The sequence below is a fragment of the Bos indicus genome, chromosome 1, assembly GCF_029378745.1.
Source record: "Bos indicus isolate NIAB-ARS_2022 breed Sahiwal x Tharparkar chromosome 1, NIAB-ARS_B.indTharparkar_mat_pri_1.0, whole genome shotgun sequence".
Lineage (NCBI taxonomy): Eukaryota > Metazoa > Chordata > Mammalia > Artiodactyla > Bovidae > Bos > Bos indicus.
This window is the reverse complement of record NC_091760.1, coordinates 45,937,838-45,962,626: the sequence shown is the minus strand read 5'-3', so window position 1 is coordinate 45,962,626 and position 24,789 is coordinate 45,937,838. Positions and strand designations below refer to the sequence as shown.

Genomic DNA, 24,789 nt, shown 5'->3' with positions numbered 1-24,789 from the left:
TGAGGGGGGTAAAAGAGACCACCTATTCAGTGTCAGTTCTTTGTAGATTTTCTTATATCCTTACTCTTAAAGAAACTATTTTTTAAATCCCCTATCTTAAAATAAGAAATATGAACACACACTTTTTTGTTGTTGGTGGTAGAGTTTTAGAATGTTGGTGCATTTATGAAAAAGCTATTATCACTTTAAAAAATTAAAAAGGAAAGATACATACATTCTAAAACAAGAATTCTGGGAAAAATTCTAAATACCTTTTTAATTATGAAGGGAACTTCTAGATCCATTTTGAAAACTCCAAAGTTTCAGGACTAAAATCATATTAAATTAACATTTAAACATTAGGAATGACCCAAACAAAGATGGTTTTTGAAGGTGACTGCTTTCATGGATGAACCAACTGGAATATCATATAAACTGCTCGTTCAATGACTAATCAGCACTTGAATCTTTTGAACTGGAATCTTTCAAATTTTCAAGTTCTAAGATACAACTCAGGGATAATAAAGAATAATAAAAGACATAATAATAATAGGTACCACCTGTTGAGCAAAATACTATTAAGCACTTTTCATATGTTCCTGCTTTAATCCCTATAAGTAACACTATGAAGAGACACTGTGGACATTTTACAGATGGGAAAACTGAGACTGAGATCCAGGCAAGTGGCTTGGTCTGTTTCTTTCCATTAAGTCATGCAGTTTCCTTTTTTAAAAAAAAAATCTGTTTTACTTCCATTCTGATTACTCCCTTCTTTTTCTAGTAAGTGCCCCTTTATGGCTGAGGGAAAAGTATAATTTGAATATCTGAATTCAGGATGCTCCCTCTCCCTCTCTTTCCATGCTCTGTTAGAATAAAAAGTCAACTGAGACAAAGATTGAGAGTAGAGAGTCTGAGGAAGACATACTATATACCAGCCATTAGTCTTTTAAAAGCTGCATTCATGTGTCCAGATACAATGGCCATTGCCTTCTAGTCTAATTTAAAATGGTTATAGGAAATTATTCTGAAAAGGTGGTCCTACATCTTGGATATTTTTAATTTACCATTAAAGATCCTTCCCAAATTAAAATTGGTGATTATAAGTCTACATGAGTTATCCTATAATTTCAGCTTTATTTCCAATATTATCTCCTACCTTTGGTCTCAGCACTAACAGCTTAAGTCCTAGTAACTCACAATCTTCCCACTTTCCCCAAAGCCCACCACTTGTGTATTTCTTCATATTGACAGAACTGTTTTTGAGTGGGCTTTTGTAGTTGTTTGTTGGTTTTTGTTTGATTTTTGTAATCCTCTTTGTGATCTCATCACATGTATTAAACTAAATCCCAACTGACAACATGGAAAACATATTAGTAAATTATATTCTCTTATTCTGAAAGTCTTTCTCTTTTGATTAGCCCTGTAAGTTCATAGAAAGCTACCCTTTAGGTAAATTTATACAGATCTCTCTACTGACTTTACAGATAAAGTTTCATTTTGTTTTGTTTTAATTCAAGGATAATTATCAAGGGGGCATATATAAGCAATATGTACAAGACTTATGTAACTTACATAAGCAGTAGGTACGAAAATCTTGTAATTCTGTAGTTCAAAATAAGGGACTCTGGGAAAGTATAGTTCATTATTTGGTTAAATGTTATTTGCTGCTATGGTTTTAACTGTTACTTGCAGCAGTACCATGTCATCAGTGACCATTTCTCAGCTACATTATAAAGCCCTATGAGCAGGAAATGTGCTTCTGCTGAAGCACCACTCCTCATAGAATGTTTCTTACAAAACTGCACTGGATTTTCCAGCAATGGCAGTTGATCTGACTTACATATCAAAATGATAGGTTACCATATACAGTGCTACCCCAGGAGTGTCATCACTTTACACAGTTACCAGGCCTTTCCTGCTCTGGTAGAGAGAAAACAAAAATGATCCATGTGTAACTCCCCAAATGCTTTGGGACCTTCACCATCAACTGATAATCTCCATCTGGAAGTTGCAAATGTGTATGATCAATAGGTCTCAGGCCTGCAATCTCAGTTGCTCACTTTTATGAGAGTGACATTTTAGGCTGTTAGCTTCAAGAACATTCAGTTTGCCAGAGCATAAAGACAAGTGTCTGTTGGCCTTCTTGCTTTTCAGAATATGAAGTTATATCCAGAGAAAATGGGTCATTCAGTGGGAAGAACAAGTCCATTCAAACAACAAATCAAACCTTCTCCACAGTAGAAAACCTAAAACCAGACACAAGGTAAGCCACCAGTGCTATTACAGGTGAATTCTGAGAGTGTAAAAATCATAACAAAGGAGTGAAATGACATCATCCTTCTCCATCCGAAGGCTTTCTGTACACAGCACTAGAGACTCCTAGAGTCATGGTTTGCAAATATGCAACTGACTGCTGGGGATACAGGAACTGACAAGTCGGTCTTGTAAGTTAACATTAGAGCTGGGGACACTGAGAGGTAGAAGGCCATTAATATCAAATATTGATATCAAATACCAAAGCTTAGCAGAGGAAAAGTCTACAGACCAGAGAAAACTGGAGTGTGGATGGTATAAACTAGATTTGAAGCACAGAAAGTTGGCTGGTGTGCTGGAAGAGGAGGCTGGGAAACAAAAGCCACATGACAAATGCAGGTAAACATTTGTAAGAGTTAATGCTTAAAATAGTTACAGACTAAACACAGCATTCCTTTGCTTTGGGATCTTTTTATTATAGACAATGAGAATAGATTTTGTTTAAATGGACATATATTAATTGTTCAATAATAACTTTTCTTGGCATCCCTTATTACACATTGATACCAGGTTGTTTATCTTGCTGTATAGTTTTGTGATTCCTTTTTAAATCTAAAATATGTAATAATTTATCAATTTATTTTATTGATGCAAGAAAAATAAGAGCCTTAGACATTTCTAAAAATGTAGTAGGGAAGGGGGTTTTGGTCTTGTGTTTGTTTTACACAGCTAAATCATTAAATGTATTACTCAAGCCAACTCTCAAATGGATATAGCCAAGTACTGCCCTAATAAAGCCCAAGTGCTAAATTCATTTCTGGACTAAATTTCACTCTGTGGGAAATCAATTTCTTCCCTCAAACTCCAAAACACCATTTGATAAATTGTCCCTGCTTTCTGTATAAAACAACAACAAAAAAGAAATCCTGACATCTTAAGTTATAGTGCACCAGGCAAATACAGATCAATTTTCCAGATTGAGGAGTTTTTCAAGAAAGAATATTTCATAACCTGATGAAGATTCTCTATGTTGAAAAAGATCAGCGAAGGTGAAACCTGGAACTTCAGCATCAGAGATTTTCTGTGTGTGTCATATTTTATTTCTCGTATCTCTCATTGTCATCTGACTGAATTGAACTGGGTGTTAGTGTGACACCACAAGAGCCTGTTTGGCTCTGACAGCAGGGAGACTCCTGATCTTTTCAGGGGAAAAGGAAGCATCTAATTCATTAGAGATGCTCTGCTGTATATAAACCATAGTCCTATACTGCAAGAGTAACATCTTTCCACAAGTGTGGGTTTTTTTCCCTTAAAATTGTCTGTTTTGATTCATAATATGGAAAATTTTGCAAATGTTAATTTTCTTAAAGAGATTCAGTTCAGTTCAGTTCAGTCGCTCAGTCGTGTCCGACTCTTTGCAACCCCATGAATCGCAGCACGCCAGGCCTCCCTGTCCATCACCAACTCCCGGAGTTCACTCAGACTCACGTCCATCGAGTCAGTGATGCCATCCAGCCATCTCATCCTCTGTCGTCCCCTTCTCCTCCTGCCCCCAATCCCTCCCAGCATCAGAGTCTTTTCCAATGAGTCAACTCTTCTCATGAGGTGGCCAAAGTACTGGAGTTTCAGCTTTGGCATCATTCCCTCCAAAGAAATCCCAGGGCTGATCTCCTTTAGAATGGACTAGTTGGATCTCCTTGCAATCCAAGGGACTCTCAAGAGTCTTCTCCAACACCACAGTTCAAAAGCATAGATTCTTCAGCGCTCAGCCTTCTTCACAGTCCAACCCTCACATCCATACATGACCACAGGAAAAACCATAGCCTTGACTAGACGGACCTTTGTTGGCAAAGTAATGTCTCTGCTTTTGAATATGCTATCTAGGTTGGTCATAACTTTCCTTCCAAGGAGTAAGCGTCTTTTAATTTCATAGTTGCAGTCACCATCTGCAGTGATTTTGGAGCCCCAAAAATAAAGTCTGACACTGTTTCCACTGTTTCCCCATCTATTTCCCATGAAGTGATGGGACCAGATGCCATGATCTTCGTTTTCTGAATGTTGAGCTTGAAGCCAGCTTTTTCACTCTCCACTTTCACTTTCATCAAGAGGCTTTTTAGTTCCTTTTCACTTTCTGCCATAAGGGTGGTGTCATCTGTGTTGGCCAAAATTAGCATGTATCTCAGTAAAAGCCCATTTGATGAATTTGGTTCTGCTTCCTTAGCCAGATTAACAGGGAGAAGGCCTATTTTTACCATAATGCATTTTAAGGAAACAGTAAAAGGTCATTTAATTTGGACTTTTCAATAGGTGGACTTGGGCTTACAGAACTTGCTTTTTATTCCACTTTAAAAAAGTGAGCCACGTAGCACACAGAAGGTGCACTGAAGGGCATCCAGTTTCTAAGTGTTCATTGTGTTCTGTTTCTGAATCAGGCTGTTCTCGGGTTTCACAGTGCACCTATTACCTCATGATCAGAGGTAGAACACAGTTATGCCAGGGACATTTGAAACATAACTTGTTTGTAAAAGGTTTGCGTCTGCATTCAGCTGACATTTACCTGGTGCCAGTGACGTGGTCAGCCCCGTGCTTGGTATTGTGCCTACAAACAGGAGTAAACATCCGGCCTGTCTTTGAGGAGCTCCAGGCTAATGGGGCAGACGGCTAGTGACCGATTATTGTACACAGAGTGGTGAGAGTTCAGGTAGAAGTCTGCACAGTGGGAGCCCAAGGGTGGCATGTCACATAGTCTGGGGAATCAAAGGAAAGACAAAACTTCCTGGAGAAGGTGACACTTAGGTTGAGGGGTGATAAGTAGGCAGGAGCCAGTCAGGCGACTGTGGTAAGAGAAAGGAAGGTCAGAGAGAATAGTGCGCGTGTCAGCACAGTGGCGGAAATGGTGTGGTTGTGCATGGTGAAAAACAGGCTGTTTTCACCAGTGTGAGGGACAAAAAGTGGAGAGAAGCGGAAGCAAAGAGAAGCAGAAGCCAAGTTAGGGAGGGCCTTCCATGCCAGATCTTGGCTCAGATGGTAAAGAATCTGTCTGGAATGTGGGAGACCCAGGTTCAATCCCTGGATCTGGAAGATCCCCTGGAGAAGGGAATGGCAACCCACTCCAGTATTCTTGCCTGGAGAATTCTGTGGACAGAGGAGCCTGGCAGGCTACAGTCCATGGGATCGCAAAGAGTTGCACACGACTGAGTGACTTAACACCTTCACTTTTCTATGCCAGATCAGGGAATGTGGTCGAGTGATGGGGAGACCTTGAAGCATGGTAACTGGGGAGTAACTTGCTCTGACTTTCATTGTAGCTTGCATTCTGACTCTTCTTTACTTAGAATAATCAATTTTGATACTAAAGCTACTTGTAATGAGTAGTTGGTAGAACACATCTAACTGAAAATAACTTTTCGTTAAGTTCTTGCATGAGTACCATTGTGGCATCTGATCGAATTGGTCAAATGGGGACATAACAGGAAAGTGCCTTAGGGCTGAACTGAATTACACTCTGGAATCACAGGACCTGTCAAGTCATGAGGTTCATGTCCAGTTTCCAGTTACAACTGTTGTAGGACTCATGCTACTTGTTGGTGTTTGCCTTAGACTCAGATACAACCACTCACCTTTTTCCCACTGTTGTCATGTGTACCTTGGTTGTCTCTCCTGTCCACCATCAATATGCCTTCTAAGGAGGACCCCTGTGACCTCCATGCACACAACTTAGGTAAAATACTAGTCCTCAAAGTTAGTACTGATAGTGAGGCTACAGCAGGCATAATAAAATTGCAAGTTCCCCAATTTGGACTTGTTGGCTCTTTTGTTACAAACTGTTTTCACACTGTCTTACATTGTAAAGACAAGGTTCCTTACCACTGTATCTTCTCTGCCCCAATCATGACCCAAGATTAATGCAAATAAGAGACACCCTGTAAAATAAAGAGGAAGTATGTACAGGATGCAGTTAGCAGGTGGTTTTTATTAGCTATAAAGAATGACTGTAATCACACTTCATCCCTTGTGGAAAATTTTGAGTCAAAATGTACAGTAAATTCCCCACATAGGCCAACTCTGAATGATAGCTGTTAAAACTCCTCCATGAGCTTCTGGAATTCCCTATTTGAAAAGCTGAAAGATAATACCTTCTGAAGGAATATCTATAGCTTTGTTCCTATTCTAGGAGACATATGTAAAGAATTGATTTTTAGTCACCTTTTCCATCATTTGTCCTGACTAGAAAACAGGAGCTCTAAAAACAGGTCATAATTACCGGCTAATTGTTAAACAGTGACATGGGTGGGATAAAGGTTGGTGTAGAACATTTAACCTGCATAATCAAGGCAGAGAAAAGAGATCTACAGAGCCTTTGAGGTTAAAAATTCTAAAAGTTCACACACTCTTTTAGAACCAAAAAGATAGTCAACGATGCTACCTTCTCCTGCCTGTTTTTAATGATGTAGCCAGGTTGTTATTTACTCTGGAGAAGCTTGAAAAATAACCCACAGTAAGAGACTTCAATCTTGGCATTAAAAATAAAGTGGAATACAGGTAGCAATGTCTTGTAAACTGTAAATCTGATAGGACAAAGCAGGCATGTGGAATGGCCATTACGACTGTATCCATCAGCAGCGATCCCGCCACTGGTAGAGTTCAGCGGCTCACCCGGCTTGAGGTGTCTCTGTCTCTAGAGCGCAGAGCTGCTCGGCTGCCCTGGGGAACCAGCTGCAGTTCCCAAGGCAGCACAGTGAGGACAGGCCCAGCCTTGCTGATGGCTGCTCGCAGCTGGGCTGACAGATGTACACAGGACAGAGGGGCTGCTTGGGGGGAGCCAGAAATGTTTAAGTCAAATGACGGGATCTGTTACCAGAGATGAACAGCTGGAGCACAACTCCAGCTCTTTCTCTGGAGGATCCCCTTCTCTCACCCTCCATCCCTAAAATACAAAGACAATGTAGAGATGTTAGTGTCCACTGAAACAGTACCCAACTGGCCCACTCTCCAAAATTTATTTTCCCCTTATTTTTTTCCCCATGAAACTTCATTGTGTGCCTCTTGTTGAACTAAAAGAAAGTATTAAGAAGAGTCCTCCTGTCTGTAGCCAACTACTTTGTTTGCAAAGACCACTATGATTATGTTTAGTTCCATGAACAGAAGAAATGATGAAGTATGTAACTTAAAAAATAAGTGTTGCACCACTGCTTAAAGGGACCAGAACTGTGGGCTAATTGACCTTAAAGTCTCTCCCAGATCTAAAATAACATAGTCTTAATGCTATCTGAAACCATCACAGAATAAAAGGGAAATCTGGAACTGAAAATAAAACCAAAACCTTGGTCTGTCTTACAGTGAGTAGGTTTGTCCTGATAAGCCATTTTTGCTTTGAATCTATGTCTGTGGTCTGCAATTTCTTTTCAGACAGTTATTTTCAGCACACATTTTGGTAATCCATTGATGGGCCAGTTCTTCCTGATGAACTAGTTGGGGAATGTGGATTTACACACAATCACTCTCCACTTACAGAGCCCTCGTATCTCAGTCTTCTCTTCTTATAAGCCCATGTCTCTCCCTGCTTGGCTAAGAAACTGAAGAATTCTGTGTGTGTGCCAGACATACATGTGGTCCAGCAATTTCCTATGGAAAATGCACTCTGTCTGGTAATTAAGATAAATCAAGTTTACTTAACTGGCTCAAGCACTTCTACTGTCGTCTGTGGCTTGGGAGGATCCTGGAGAATAGCTCTTCCTCCAAGATTAAAACCTACCAAAGTTTCCTGTAGCTGACAGCAAAGATAGTTTGGGGCTGTTGTTTGTGTTATATGACTTAAATCTTGGCATTAAAAATAAACTGGAATAGAGGCCGCAACTTCTTGTAAACTGTAAATCTGATAGAACAAAGCAGGCATGTGGAATGGCCATTATGACCTTATTCATCAGGTTTTTGGGAAATTCTAGTCTCTGCAGTATGTATTAACTTTTCAGTATCTCTTCTCATCAGCTTTATAGAAAGGAATAAAATAAGCTGCCAGAGTATCAGGCTTTTTTTTTTTTTTTTTTAGTTTTTCTGTAGGTCTGAGCAGCAGAAGAATAATTGCTTCCTCATTAAAGAAATTGAGTTGATTGCTCAGGTTTGCAACAGCAAAGAGCATGGAACTCCACTAGTCTATAAAGAGAGCAATTCTTCTTTTCACATCACTGTATTATTTTTATTATTTTGCACTTCAAATTCCATAGTATCTAGGGAGGGGGTGCAAGATACTCTTAGCAACACTTCAGTATTAGAGAGCAACCCAGATCTGAAATGTGTGTCCCCCTACAGAAATGCAAGATCAAAGAAATGTCCTTAAAGACCTACTGGGCAGCTGGTTAATGACCCCTGATACCTGCTCCACTCTCTTCTGTCAGATTTAGGCTTATTTCATCCTCGCAGTATCCCCGCAGCTCTGCCCTTTGTTTCTGAGCTGTATTCCCAGGCAGCAGAGTGCCTGTACCTGGCAGGTATCCAGAAATCCTTTCCCCAGTCCTGCAGTCCTTGAAGAACTGGTGGGTTTGATCACCCTTTCCCCATTCCATTGCCCTTACTCTTTTTTTCTAACCCCCCTCTTTCCTTTCTTTCCCTCTGACTGAAACCCAACCTGAATGGGGCCCAGATATTTCAAAATGACACTAGGGGTCAAATCAGCTAACAAAACATTTCAAACCAGCAAAGAGCTACCGGGTGGCCTTTCTAAATAAAAAGTGGTTGCTTGAGGTTTAAGAGCTTTTGTTAAGTTTACCAAACAGTGAAAATTATAATTCAGCACTACGTTATGGGTAAAAATAGGGGGAGATCATTATAGAGAGGAGCAAAGGAAGAGAAGGCAGGGAGATGACAGAGAGATGTGTCTGCCCTAACCTGACCTGGAGGTTAGCCTCAGGCTAGATCCCAAAGGGTGGAGCTTCCTCATTTCTGATAGTTTTGCCTGTAAACCACAGATGCCTTTCTTATCACCTTTACAAACACAAGTTTGTGGACATAGTTCTGCCTTGAGAGTTCTATGGTAGGGTTTCTCAAATTCCCCAAGAGTAGAAGCACCTTAAAAAAAAATTCTTTAGGGATATAAATATAATAATAAAGAATAGTTATAATGACTTACTATGTGCATGGTACCTTAAATTTACATGCATCATTTCATGTAAGCCTCTTAAGAAACTCACAGATACTTTTATACACTTGCTGCTGCTGCTGCTAAGTCGCTTCAGTCGTGTCCAACTCTGTGCGACCCCATAGAAGGCAGCCCACCAGGCTCCCCTGTCCCTGGGATTCTCCAGGCAAGAACACTGGAGTGGGTTGCCATTTCCTTCTCCAATGCATGAAAGTGAAAAGTGAAAGTGAAGTCGCTCAGTCATGCCTGACTCTTAGCGACCCCATGGACTGCAGCCTACCAGACTCCTCCGTCCATAGGATTTTCCAGGCAAAGTTATAATTACTGTATTTAATAGTATCCTCACAAATTTCATGATGCTCATTTTTATATATGAGGCTCAGAGAGTTTAAGTTACTTACCTTAAGGTTACACATTAGTGCAGCTGTGAGCCCAAGTCCTTCTGGCCCCTGAACTCATGACATTCACCACAGTGCCATGCTGCCTCCTGATGGGCAACTGGGAAGATGGTTTTTGTTTGAATCCATAACTGTCTGGGAAAAATCGGACATGGCTTCTGCCAGGGGTGTTATTCATTTGGCTTGCCTTCCATGAGGCCCAAAAGCTTGACTGCAGCTGTCACCTAGACTGTACTCCACTTAGATACTCATTCTGATGAAGCAGGTCTTAGAAACACCTTTTCAAATTTAATTTTCATTTTTGTCAGAAGCAGATATACTTGGTTTTAAAACTCAAATACTACAAAGCAGTTCATTCCTATTCCTAAATTCTATTTGCCAGAAGCAACTATTTTCAATAATTTTGTTCATTTTTCAACTTTTTTAAGGTATTATAATTGATAAAATTTTGAGATATTTAAAGTATACAACATGATGATTTGATATACATATACATTATGAAAGGATTCCCCTGAATTAGTTAATATATCTATTACCTCATATATTTACTATTTTTTATAACTGGTAAAAACATTTAAATTATAATCTTTTGGCAAACAAATTATACAATACAGTATTTCAACTATCATTGTATTTTTGATCCTCAGATCCTATTCATCTTACAACTAGTTTGAACCCCTTTTACCAATATCTATTTCCCCAGACTCTGCAGTCACTTTTCTACTCTATTTCTATAAATCTGACATTTTTCTTAAAGATCCACATATAAGTGATACCATGCATGACTTGTCTTTCTCACATGACTTATTTCACGTAGCATAATGCCCTCCAGGTTCATTCATGTTGTTGCAAATGACAGGATTTACTTATTTTTAAAGGCTGAATGATAGTCCACTGTGTGTGTGTATGTGTGTGTATACACATACGTACATACAGGTCACCCTTGAACAATATGACTTTGAACTGCGAAGGTCCACTTATACATGGATTTTTTCCAACAAATACAGTACTTGTATTTTCACTTTACAAACCTTTGAAGTTTGTTTGATTAGAGATCACAGTATGTGGAACCAAAAGAATCAGGGTTTGAGTCCTGATTCTATGCAAACTGTTTTAGTTTCTGCCCTTGGGTGAATCATTTATCAATCCCTTCATTTTTGAGGCAGAGATACTAATAACTCAGATTTTTACCTGACTGGGGGCTTGGCACCTGTAATCCCCCACACTGTTCAAGGGTTAGCTGTGTGTATCTCACAATTTCTTTATCCATTCTTCTATCAATGGACACTTATTTCTGCACCTTGACTAGAATGAATAATGCTACTGTTAACATGGGAGTACAGATATATGTTTAAGATAATGATTTCATTTCCTGGGATATACACTCAGTGGTGAGACTACTGGATCATTCAGTTCAGTTTAGTTCAGTCTCTCAGTCGTGTCCAGCTCTTTGTGACCCCATGGACTGCAGCACACCAGGCTTCCCTGTCTATCACCAACTCCCGGAGCCTACTCAAACTCATGTTCATCATGTCAGTGATGCCATACAACCATCTCATCCTCTGTCATCCCCTTCTCCTCCTGCCTTCAATCTTTCCCAGCAATAGGGTCATTTCCAATCAGTCAGTTCTTCACATCAGATGGCCAAAGTATTGGAGTTTCAGCTTCAGCATCAGTCCTTCCAATGAATATTCAGAACTGATTTCCTTTAGGATGGACTGGTTGGATTCCTTGTAGTCCAAGGGACTCAAGAATCTTCTCCAACACCACACTTCAAAAGCATCAATTCTTCAGCACTAAGCTTTCTTTATAGTCCAACTCTCATGTCCATACATGACTATTGGAAAAACCATAGCTTTGACTGGATGGACCTTTGTTGGCAAAGTAATGCTTCTGCTTTTTAATATGCTGTCTAGGTTGGTCAGAGTTTTTCTTTCAAGGAGCAAGCATCTTTTAATTGCATGGCTGCAGTCACTATCTGCAGTGATTTTGAAGTCCAAAAAAAAAAAAGTCTGTCACTGTTTCCATTGTTTCCCCATCTGTTTGCCATGAAGTGATGGGACTGGATGCCATCATTTTCATTTTTTGAATGTTGAGTTTTAAGCCAACTTTTTCACTCTCCTCTTTCACTTTCATCAAGAGGCTCTTTAGTATTTCTTTGCTTTCTACTATAAGGGTGGTATCATCTGTGTATGTGAGGTTATTGATATTTCTCCCAACAATCTTGATTCCAGCTTGTGCTTCATCCAGCCCAGCATTTTTCATGATGTACTCTGTATATAAGTTAAATAAGCAAGGTGACAATATACAGCCTTGACATACTCCTTTCCCAATTTGGAACCAGTCTGTTGTTCCATGTCCAGTTCTAACTGTTGCTTCTTGACCTGCATACAGATTTCTCAGGAGGCAGGTAAGGTGGTCTGGTATTCTCATCGCTTGAAGAATTTTCTACAGTTTGTTGTGATCTACAGAGTCAAAGGCTTTTGCATAATCAATAAAGCAGAAGTAGATGTTTTTCTGGAACTCTTTTACTTTTTCAATGATCCAACGGATGTTGGCAATTTGATCTCTGGTTCCTCTGCCTTTTCTAAATCCAGCTTGAACATCTGGAAGTTCTCGGTTCACGTACTGTTGAAGCCTGGCACAGAAAATTTTGAGCGTTACTTTGCTATCATGTGAGATGAGTGCAATTGTGTGGTAGTTTGAACATTCTTTGGCATTGCCTTTCTTTGGGACTGGAATGAAAACTCACCTTTTCCAGTCCTGTAGCCACTGCTGAGTCTTCCAAATTTGCTGGCATAATGAGTGCAGCACTTTTAACACCATCATTTTTAGGATTTGAAAAAGCTCAACTGAAATTCTATCATCTCCACTAGTTTTGTTCGTAGCGATGCTTCCTAAGGCCCACTTGACTTCATATTCCATGATGTCTGGCTCTAGGTGAGTGGTTATCTGAGTCATGAAGATCTTTTTTTGTATACTTCTTCTGTGTATTCTTGCCACCTCTTCTTGATATCTTCTGCTTCTGTTAGGTCCATACCATTTCTGTCCTTTACTGAGCCCATCTTTGCACGAAATGTTCCCTTGGTATCTCTGATTTTCTTGAAGAGATCTCTAGTCTTTTCCATTCTATTGTTTTCCTCTATTTCTTTGCACTGATCACTGAGGAAGGCTTTCTTATCTCTCTTTGCTATTCTTTGGAACTCTGCGTTCAAATGGGTATATCTTTCCTTTTCTCCTTTGCCTTCTGCTTCTCTTCACAGCTATTGGTAAGGCCTCTTCAGACAAACATTTTGTCTTTTTTAACTTCTTTTTCTTGGGGATGGTCCTGATCACTGCCTCCTGTACAATGTCACGAACCTCTCTCCATAGTTCTCCAGGCACTCTGTCTATCAGATCTAATCCCTTGAATCTATCTCACTTCCATTGTATAATTGTAAGTGATTTATGTCATACCTGAATGGTCTAGCAGTTTTCCCTACTTTCTTCAATTTAAGTCTGAATTTTGCAATAAGGAGTTCGTGATCTGAGCCACAGTCAGTTCCGATCTTGTTTTTGCTGACCATATGGAACTTCTCCATCTTTGGCTGCAAAGAATAGAATCAATCATATGGTACTTCTATTTTTCATTTCTGTACCACTTTTCATTCCCACCAGTAGTGCACAAGGATACCCTTTACTCCATATCCTCACCAGGTTTTGCTATCTCTTGTCTTTTAGATAATAGACATCCTAACAGGTGTGAGGTAACATCTCACTGGGGTTTTGATGTGCATTTCTCTGATGATTAGTGATGTCTTTAGCATTCTTTCATGTGCCTATTGGCTATGTGTATCTCTTCTTTTGAAAGGGGTCTTTTCAGGTCCTTTGCACATTTTTCCCTTGGGTCATTGACTTTTTTGCTGTTGAGTTGTGTGAGTTTCTTATGTATTTTGGATATTAACCACTTATCAGATGTATGATTTGCATGTATTTTCTTCCATTCCATAGGTTGCCTTTTCATTTGTTGATGGTTCCCTTTGCTGTACAGATTTTCAGTTTGATGTAGTCTCACTTGTTTATTTTTGCTTTTGTTGCTTTTGATTTTGGTGTCAGATCCAAAAATTATTACCAAGACTAATATAAAGGAGCTTGTTGTTGCTCTCAATCACCTAGTTGACTGACTGTTTGCAACCCATGGACTGCAGAACGCCAGGCCTCCCTGTCCCTCACCATCTCCCAAAGTTTGCCCAAGTTCATGTCCATTGCATTGGTGATGCCATCCAGCCATCTCATCCTCTGATGCCCTCTTATCCTTCTGCCTTCAATCCTTCCCAGCCTCAGGGACTTTTCCAATGAGTCGTGGGTACACATCAGATGACTAAAATACTAGAGCTTCAGCTTCAGCATCAGTCCTTCCAGTGAATATTCAGGATTGATCTCCCTTAAGATTGGCTGGTTTGATCTCCTTGATGTCCAAGGGTCTTTCGGGAGTCTTCTCCAGCACCACAGTTCGAAGGCATCAATTCTTTGGTGTTCTGCCTTCATTATGGTCCAGCTCTCACAACCGTAAGTGACCACTGGGAAGACCATAGCCTTGACTATATGGACCTTTGTCGGCAGAGTAATGTCTCTGCTTTTCAACACTGTCTAGGTTTGTCATCACTTTCCTGCCAAGAAGCAATTGTCTTCTGATTTCATGGCTGCAGTCACCATCTGCAGTGATTTTTGAGCCCAAGAAGAGGAAATCTGTCACTGCTTCCACCTTTTCCCCTTCTATTTGCCATGCAGTAATGGGGCCAGATGCCATGATCTTAGATTTTTAATATTTAGTCTTGAGTCAACTCTTTTACCCTCCTCCTTCACCCTCATTGAGGCGCTTTAGTTCTTCTTCACTTTCTGCCATTAGAATGGTATCATCTGCATACCTGAGGTTGTTGTTTCTCCCGCCTATCGTGATTCCAACTTGTACAACTTGTAACTCATCCAGCCTGGCATTTCTCACAATGTGCTCAGCATATAGGTTAAACAAAAAGGGTGACAGCAGACAGCTGTGTCATACTCCTTTGTCGATCTTGAACCAATCAGTTGTTCCATACAGGATTCTAACTGTTGCTTCTTGGCCTGCAAACAGGTTTCTCAGGAGAGAGGTAAGATGGTCTGGTACTCCCATCTCACTAAGAGCTTTCCACAGTTTGTCATGATCCACATGGTCAAAGCTTTAGCCTAGTTGAAGAAACAGAGATAGATGTTTTTTTCTGAAATGTCCTTGCCTTCTCTATAATCCAGCAAATGTTGGCAATTTGATCTCTAGTTCTTCTTTTTCTATAACCAGCTTGGACATCTGGAAGTTTTTGGTTTGCATAATGCTGAAGCCTAGCATGCAAGATTTTAAGCATGGCCTTACCAGCATGGGAGATGAGTGCAACTGTCTGATGGTTAGTACATTCTTTGGTACTACCCTTCTTGGGAACTGGGATGAGAATTAAACTTTTCCAGTCCTGTGGCCACTGCTGGGTCTTTCAGATTCTCTTACGTAATGAATGCAAAACCTTGATGCCATCCTCCTTTAGGGATTTGAATAGTTTTGAGGAGTTTTATGATTTCAGGTTTTGTGTTCAAGTCTTTAAACCATTTTGAGCTGACTTTTATGTATGATATAAAATAAGGGATTGTGGAATATCTTTCATTTTATTGGTATCTTCTTTGATATCTTTCATCAGTGTCTTTAAGTTTTCAGTGTACAGATCTTTTATCTCCTTAAATTATTCCTAAATATTTTATTATTTTTGAGGCTAAATTGTTTGTAAATTGTTTCCTTAATTTCTCTCTCTGATAAATTTTGGTATACAAACAATCCAACAGATTTCTATATATTAATACAGGATCCTAAACTTTACCAAATGTATTAGTTCTAGCAGCTTTTTGGTTGAGTGTTTAGGGTTTTCTACATATAATATCATGTCATCATCTGCAAATGGAAAAAAATTTACTTCTTCCTTTCCAGTTTGGGTGTTTTTTATTTCCTTCTCTTGACTGATTGCTCTAGCCAGGACTTCCAGTGCTATGTTGAATAAAAGTGGTGAGAATAGGGATTCTTGTCTTGTTTCTGAGATAGGAAAAGCTTTCAGCATTTCATCATTAAGTATGATGTTAGCTGTGGGCTTATCATACAAGCCTTTATTATCTTGAGGCATGTTCCCTGTATACCAAGTTTGTTGAGAGTTTTTATCAAGAAAGAATGTTGAATTTTTTCAAATGCTTTTTCTGCATCTATTTAGGTCATATAAATCATATAGTTTTTTTATCCCTCTTTTTGTTAATATGGTATATCACATTGATTTGTGAATGTTGAACCATCTTTGCATTCTTGGAATGAATCCCACTAGATCATGTTTATGATGATTCTAATGTATTGATGAACTTGGGTTTGCTAATATTTTGTTGAGGATTTTTGCATCTATATTTCATCAAGAATATTGGATTATAATTTTCTTTTCTTGTAGTGTCCTTGTCTGGCAGGGTAATGCTGACCTCATAAAATGAATTTGGGAGTTTCCCTCTCCCCTTCAATTTATTGGAAAAGTTTGAGAAAGACTGGTGTTAATTATTGAATCCACCAGTAAAAACATCTGGTCCTGGGCTCTTGTTTCTTGGGAAGTTTTTGGTTACTGACTCAATCTCCTTCCTAGTAATTAGTCTACTCAAATGATCTGTTCTTTCATGCTTTAGTCTTGATAGGTTTTATGTTTCTAAGAATTTATATATTTCCTCTAGATTATTCAATTTGTTGGCGTATAATTGTTCATAATTGTCCACTGATCTCCCCAAATCCCTTGTATTTCTGTAGCACCAGTTTTAATGTCCGGAGAAGGCAATGCCAACCCACTCCAGTACTCTTGCCGGGAAAATCCCATGGACGGAGGAGCCTGGTGGGCCGCCGTCTACGGGGTTGCACAGAGTCAGACACGACTGAAGCGACTTAGCAGCAGCAGCAGCAGTTTTAACATCTCCTCTTTTATTTCTGATTTCCTGATTTTACTTGAGCTCTCCCTTTTTTCCGTTACCCTAGCTAAAGGTTTGTCAGTTTTGTGTATCTTTTTGAAAAGCCAGCTCTTAGTTTACTGATCTTTTGTATTGTTTTTCTGGTCCCTATTTCTTTTACTTCTGCTCTGCTCTTTGTTATCTCCTTCCTTCTACTAACTTTGGGCTTAGCTTGTTCTTTTTCTTGTTCCTTGAGGTGTAAAGTTAGGTTGTTTATTTGATATCTTTTTTTTCTTAATATAGGTATTTGTTAAATTTATTTACTATAAATTTCTCTCATAGAATTGCTTTTGAGGTATTGCATAAATTTTGTTATGTTGTCTTTCCATTTTCCTTTGGCTCAAGATATATTTTGATTGCTCTCGATTTTTTTTTCTTTGACTCATTGGTTTTTCATTCATATGTTTGTTATTTAATCTCCATATATCTGTGAATTTTCCAACTCCTTCTTTTAAATTGAATTCTATTTTCTTACCATTCTGGTTAGAAAATATACTGTATATGATACTAATTTTCTTAAATTTATTAATACTTGTCTTGCATCCTAACATGTGACCTATCTTGAAGTATTAAAGAGTTTGGTCCATTTACATTTACAGTAATTATTGTTAGATATGGACGTACAATTACTATTTTGTTTTGTAATTCTTTTTTTCCTTTCTTCATCTCTCCTTCTCTTCCTTTGTGATCTGATGACTTTCTGTAGTGCTATGCTGTGATTCTGTTCTTTTTGTGTGTATATGTATTACTGGTTATTACTTTGTAGTTACCATTACTTATTACTTATGTAGTTGCCAGATTTACATAAAATATCATAAGTCTATTTTACATAAAGTCTATTTAAGTTAATGACAACTTCAAACACACACTAGCTCTGTTTTTTATACTCTTCCCTCCACGTTTTGTTTTTATGTCATAATTTACATTTTTACACTGTATATCCATTAGTTAATTATTGCAATTATAGTTATTGTAGTATTTTTGTTTGTTTTTTAACTCTCACATTAGAGTTATAAGTGATTTACTCTCCACAGTTTTAACATTAGAGTACTCTAAATGTAATTGCATATTTACTTTTACCATTGAGTTTTATACTTTTATGTTTCCCTGTTACTAATTAGCATCCTTCCATTTCTATTTGAAGAACTCTCTTTAACATTGTTGTAAGGCTGATGTAGTGGTGATGAACTGTTTTGGCCTTTATTTGTCTGGGAAACTCTATTTTCTCTTTAATTCTGAAGACCAACTTCGCTGATTTTTTTTTTTTAATTCAGCACTTTTGACTGTATCATGCTGCTCCCTTCTGGCCTGAAAGTTTTTGCTGAAAAATCTGCTGATATTGTTATGGGAACTCCACTGTACATAACAAGTTGCTTTTCCCCTGCTGCTGTTAAGATTCTTTCCTTATTTTTAACTTTTGAAAATTTAATCATCATTAATGCAGGTCTATTAATGTTGATATGGAGCTCTTTGGATTCCATTGGAACTCTCTAGCTTTCCTGGGTCTGAATGTTTCTTTACCCTGGTTAGGAAAGTTTTCCTCTATTTCTTTGCATTGATTGCTGAAGAAGGCTTTCTTATCTCTTTTTGCTATTCTTTGGAACTCTGCATTCAGATGCTTATATCTTTCCATTTCTCCTTTGCTTTTTGCTTCTCTTCTTTTCACAGCTATTTGTAAGGCCTCCCCAGACAGCTATTTTGCTTTTTTGCATTTCTTTTCCATGGGGATGGCCTTGATCCCTGTCTCCTGTACAATGTCACGAACCTCAGTCCATAGTTCAACAGGCACTCCATCTATCAGATCTAGGCCCTTAAATCTATTTCTCACTTCCACTGTATAATCATAAGGGATTTGATTTAGGTCATACCTGAATGGTATAGTGGTTTTCCCTACTTTCTTCAATTTAAGTCTGAATTTGGCAATAAGGAGTTCATGGTCTGAGCCACAGTCAGCTCCTGGTCTTGTTTTTGCTGATTGTATAGAGCTTCTCCACTTTGGCTGCAAAGAATATAATCAATCTGATTTCAGTGTTGACCATCTGGTGATGTCCATGTATAGAGTCTTCTGTTGTGTTGTTGGAAGAGGGTGTTTGTTATGACCAGTGCATTTTCTTGGCAAAACTCTATTAGTCTTTGCCCTGCTTCATTCCGTATTCCAAGGCCAAATTTGCCTCTTACTCCAGGTGTTTCTTGACTTCCTTCTTTTGCATTCCAGTCCTCTATAATGAAAAGGACATCTTTTTTGGGTGTTAGTTCTAAAAGGTCTTGTAGGTCTTCATAGAACTGTTCAACTTCAGCTTCTTCAGTGTTACTGGTTGGGGCATAGACTTGGATTACTGTGATATTGAATGGTTTGCCTTGGAAACGAACAGAGATCATTCTGTCGTTTTTGAGATTGCATCCAAGTACTGCATTTCAGACTCTTTTGTTGACCATGATGGCTACTCCATTTCTTCTGAGGGATTCCTGCCTGCAGTAGTAGATATAATGGTCATCTGAGTTAAATTCACCCATTCTAGTCCATTTGAGTTTGCTGATTCCTAGAACGTCGACATTCTCTCTTGCCATCTCTTGTTTGACCACTTCCAGTTTGCCTTGATTCATGGACCTGACATTCCAGGTTCCTATGCAATATTGCTCTTTATAGCATCGGACCTTGCTTCTATCACCAGTCACATCCACAGCTGGGTATTATTTTTGCTTTGACTCCATCCCTTCATTCTTTCTGGAGTTATTTCTCCACTGATCTCCAGTAGCATATTGGGCACCTACTGACCTGGGGAGTTCCTCTTTCAGTATCCTACCATTTTGCTTTTTCATACTGTTCATGGGGTTCTCAAGGCAAGAATACTAAAGTTGTTTGCCATTCCCTTCTCCAGTGGACCACATTCTGTCAGATCTCTCCACCATGACCCGCCCATCTTGGGTTGCCCCACGGGCATGGCTTAGTTTCATTGAGTTAGACAAGGCTGTGGTCCTAGTGTGATTAGATTGACTAGTTTTCTTTGAGTATGGTTTCAGTGTGTCTGCCCTCTGATGCCCTCTTGCAACACCAACCGGCTGCAAACACTTACTTGGGTTTCTCTTACTTTGGGCATGGGGTATCTCTTAACAGCTGCTCCAGCAAAGTGCAGCCATAAATGGGAGAGACTAGAGATCTCTTCAAGAAAATTAGAGATACCAAGGGAATATTTCGTGCAAAGATGGGCTCGATAAAGGACAGAAATGGTATGGACCTAACAGAAGCAGAAGATATCAAGAAGAGGTGGCAAGAATACATAGAAGAACTGTACAAAAAAGATCTTCACGACCCAGATAATCATGATGGTGTGATCACTGACCTAGAGCCAGACATCCTGGAATGTGAAGTCAAGTGGGCCTTAGAAAGCATCACTATGAACAAAGCTAGTGGAGGTGATGGAATTCCAGTTGAGCTCTTTCAAATCATGAAAGATGATGCTGTGAAAGTGCTATGAGAGCAAATTTGGAAAACTCAGCAGTGGCCACAGGACTGGAAAAGTCAGTTTTCATTCCAAGCCAGAAAGAAAAGCAATGCCAAAGAATGCTCAAACTACCGCACAATTGCACTAGTCTCACACGCTAGTAAAGTAATGCTCAAAATTCTCCAAGCCAGGGTTCAGCAGTATGTGAACCGTGAACTTCCTGATGTTCAAGCTGGTTTTAGAAAAGGCAGAGGAACCAGAGATCAAATTGCCAACATCCGCTGGATCATGGAAAAAGCAGGAGAGTTCCAGAAAAACATCTATTTCTGCTTTATTGACTATGCCAAAGCCTTTGTGTGGATCACAATAAACTGTGGAAAATTCTGAAAGAGATGGGAATACCAGACCACCTGATCTGCCTCTTGAGAAATTTGTATGCAGGTCAGGAAGCAACAGTTAGAACTGGATATGGAACAACAGACTGGTTCCAAATAGGAAAAGGAGTACGTCAAGGCTGTATATTGTCACCCTACTTATTTAACTTATATGCAGAGTACATCATGAGAAACGCTGGGCTGGAAGAAGCACAAGCTGGAATCAAGATTGCCGGGAGAAATATCAATAACCTCAGATATGCAGATGACACCACCCTTATGGCAGAAAGTGAAGAGGAACTAAAAAGCCTCTTGATGAATGTGAAAGTGGAGAGTGAAAAAGTTGGCTTAAAGCTCAACATTCAGAAAACGAAGATCATGGCATCTGGTCCCATCACTTCATGGGAAGTGGATGGGGAAACAGTGGAAACAGTGTCAGACTTTATTTTTTGGGGCTCCAAAATCACTGCAGATGGTGACTTCAGCCATGAAATTAAAAGACGCTTGCTCCTTGGAAGGAAAGTTATGACCAACATAGATAGCATATTCAAAAGCAGAGACATTACTCTGCCAACAAAGGTTCGTCTAGTCAAGGCTGTGGTTTTTCCTGTGGTCATGTAGAGATGTGAGAGTTGGACTGTGAAGAAGGCTGAGTGCCGAAGAATTGATGCTTTTGAACTGTGGTGTTGGAGAAGACTCTTGAGAGTCCCTTGGACTGCAAGGAGATCCAACCAGTCCATTCTGAAGGAGATCAGCCCTGGGATTTCTTTGGAAGGAATGATGCTGAAGCTGAAACTCCAGTACTTTAGCCACCTCATGCGAAGAGTTGACTCATTGGAAAAGACTCTGATGCCGGGAGGGATTGGGGGCAGGAAGAGAAGGGGACAACAGAGGATGAGATGGTTGGATAGCATCACTGACTTGATGGAGATGGGTTTGGGTGGACTCCGGGAGTTGGTGATGGAGAGGGAGGCCTGGCGTGCTGTAGTTCATGGGGTTGCTGATGGTTAACTAAGCCAATTATTTTACTTGAGGTATAATATGCCTTTTATTTTTTCAATATTTTATATAATGTTGAAAAGTGAAAGTGTTAGGTGCTCAGTAATGTCTGACTCTTTGCAACCATGAACTGTAGCCTTCCAGGCTCCTCTGTTTATGGAATTCTCCAGTTAAGAATACTGGAATGGATAGTTATGCACTCCTTCAGGGGATCTTCCTGACCCAGGGATCGAACTCACATCTCTTGTGTCTCCTGCATTGGCAGGCAGATTCTTTACCAGCTGAGTCACAGGGGAAGCCCCTTCATCTAATGTTACCCAAAACTAATTTCTGAGGGTCATCCTTGTTAAGGAACAAAAAAGGAGAGAGTTTTCTTCTTATTCTCTTCCCTAGTAATGGACTCCGGGAATTGGTAATGGACAGGGAGGCCTGGTGTGCTGCAGTTCATGGGGTTGCAAAGAGTCGGACACGAGTGACTGAACTGAACCTGAGCTCCTACTTGTTTCTCAAACCTCTGAGATTGTCCAAGCAACTTTCTTTAGCTTTAGTGACTCGTAGTATTTGGGGGTGTGCCAAAACTCATTAGTGTCCCAAAGGGGAGAATCACAGTCACCATCTAGATGCAGACTGATTACAAGCTTAACACTAGGTAGCAGTTGGGAGATCAAGTAGTTAAGCCCCTTCTAGGGAAACACTAGGAGATGGCTGTTTGCCTGCTGAACCCAGGATATAGTTGGGGCGGGGAGTGGGGTGAGGTAGGAAGTATGCTCTGTGTGCATTAAAAACTGGTTCTTTGTTTGCTGCTGCTGCTGCTAAGTCGCTTCAGTCGTGTCTGACTCTGTGCGACCCCATAGACAGCAGCCCACCAGGCTCCCCCGTCCCTGGGATTCTCCAGGCAAGAACACTGGAGTGGGTTGCCATTTCCTTCTCCAATGCATGAAAGTGAAAAGTGAAAGTGAAGTCCTTCAGTCGTATCCGACTCCTAGCGACCCCATGGACTGCAGCCCACCAGGCTCCCCCATCCATGGGATTTTTCAGGCAAGAGTGCTGGAGTGGGGTGGCATTGCCTTCTCCACTAGCCCTGTGTATTTGTGAACACAAATTGCCTCTCAGAGCAGGCAATATGGAGACCTATCCCTTGGGCAGTAGTTGTGAAAGCTGAGACTCAGCCATTTGTACAAGTCCCTTCCAGGGACATATTAGTGATTTATTTTTATTGTTGGAGCAGGCTGGAGGGAGAAGGCAGAGAAGGTGTCTGCCAACTTCCCTGTCTCTGGAGAAGATCACAGCTAGTCTCTAAATATGTGCTAAAACTAGAAGCCTCACCCTCAGGTGTCAGCTTTTAAACTATGCAGTTAAACCCCTTTCAGGGAAAAATAGGAAGATGGGCATTTTTGTCTGCTCCCTCTGTGCTGAGCCCTAGGGGACTAGCTAGTTAAAAATTGCTTCTTTGCCACAGTCCTGTGGGACTCATGAATGCAAGGCCCCATTGGCTATCAGTCAGGTGATCCAAGGATTCATCCCTTTGGATGGAAGCTATAAACTTAGGGCACAAACATGTTACAACCTCCTTCCAGGGAGATACCAGCAACTTTCCAATGGCTTCCCTGGTCTCCAGGGAGGATCACAGGCCCCAGATACTTGCTAAATTAAAATCCTGGCCCTGAAAAAAAAAAAAAAAAAAAAAAATCCTGGCCCTCAGGCATTGTCTTTTAACACTGGCAGAAAAAATAGGTGATTTTGCCCTTTTGCTATCCAGTAAGGGCATAGCCATCGTGACTGCTCATGCACTTGTAAGAACAGCTTATTTGCTATATCCTTATGGTTTTCATAAACACAAGCCCTGCTGGCTTTCAGAGCCAGGTGCTTAGGGGACCCATCCCTCAGGTGAGAGTCTTAAAAGTTGGGATGTTAGATGTGGGTTATAAACCCTTTGCTCCTCAGGAAGAAGTTGGGGGTTTCCTCTTGATTATATGGTGCTGTGTCAGGGGTGGGCTTTATGGCCAGTGTGTCCCAACCCTTGCTGCCCATCTTGATACGGGTATTCTCTCATTTCCCCAATGTAGAGGAGTTGCTCAGCTACTTTCTGGATCTTTTTCAGAGGGAACTGCTCTATGTGCAGATGTACATTCAATGTGTCTGTGGGAGGAGGAGGGCTCGGGGCCTCCTATTACATCTTAGTACACCCTCTCTCATTTTCAATTATTTTAGGTGTTTCTTCTGTTAATTAAATCCGTATGTCTAGAATATTTCTCCAAATGGCCAAACATTCGAGTCACCTGTTACATGTGTTTGTTCATGGCAACATCTCCTGGGACCCCTCACCATCATCTTTTGTCTCTCTCCTACATTAAGGATAATTCCTATGTCCATGTCTTCCTTGTTTACTCCCTTGCTTTCTGGCATTTCTTGAGAAACACACCTTCAAGAGAGGTTATAGAAGTTATTTTGGGGTCCTTATGTGTCTGAAAATATCTGTGCTTTACTCTACTCTGATACTGTTTAACTAAACATAGATTGTTGGATAACATGAACCCTTCAAAGTATTGTTCCATTGTTTTCTAACTTCTGGAGTTGCTGTCACACGTCATTCTGATTCTGGATTCTTTGAATGTGACCAGTTTTCTTTTCAGAAACATTTAAGATCTACTCTTTATCCTAGTACTCCAAGATTTTGCAATTTCTATGCATTAGTCTTTTTTTTCTTATTGCTTGGCAAGTATTAGGCCTTTTAAACCTAGAAACCCATGTCTTTCAGTTATGGGAAATTACTTAAAAACTTCTAGGGTAATTTCCTACCTTCCTTTTCCCCTCCTCTCTCTTCTAGAATCTACTAGTTTTGTATTCCCTGAAATAATCTGCTCATTCCTGTATTTTCTCACATTTTTCATCTTTTTCCCCTAATATTTGTGTTTCTTATCTTCCAAATATTCTATTTGAAATTTTATTCTGTACTTTTTATTTCAAATAATTTTCTTCTGCAAGCATTTTTGCATAGCTAAAATGCTATGCTTATTTCCTATGTGCAATCAATATTTTCTCTAAGACATTACTTAAAAAAATTTTTTTTATTGAAGGATAATTGCTTTATAGAATTTTCTGACAAACCTCAACATGAATCAGCCATAAGTATACATATACCCTCTCCCTTTTGAATCTCCCTCCCATCTCCAGCCCCATCCCAC

At 39.8% G+C, this 24,789-nt stretch overlaps 1 protein-coding gene across 20 annotated transcripts in view; it reads left to right on the top strand.

Annotated features, from left to right (window-relative positions):
- The window catches only part of ABI3BP (ABI family member 3 binding protein), a 293,142-nt gene that overhangs the window by 260,060 nt on the left and 8,293 nt on the right, over positions 1–24,789 (top strand). For all 20 annotated transcript variants that reach the window (XM_070787117.1, XM_070787118.1, XM_070787116.1 and 17 more), the window contains one exon: positions 2,134–2,242. In XM_070787117.1, the coding sequence (XP_070643218.1) occupies positions 2,134–2,242 (109 nt within the window). The remainder of the gene's footprint in view (positions 1–2,133; positions 2,243–24,789) is intronic.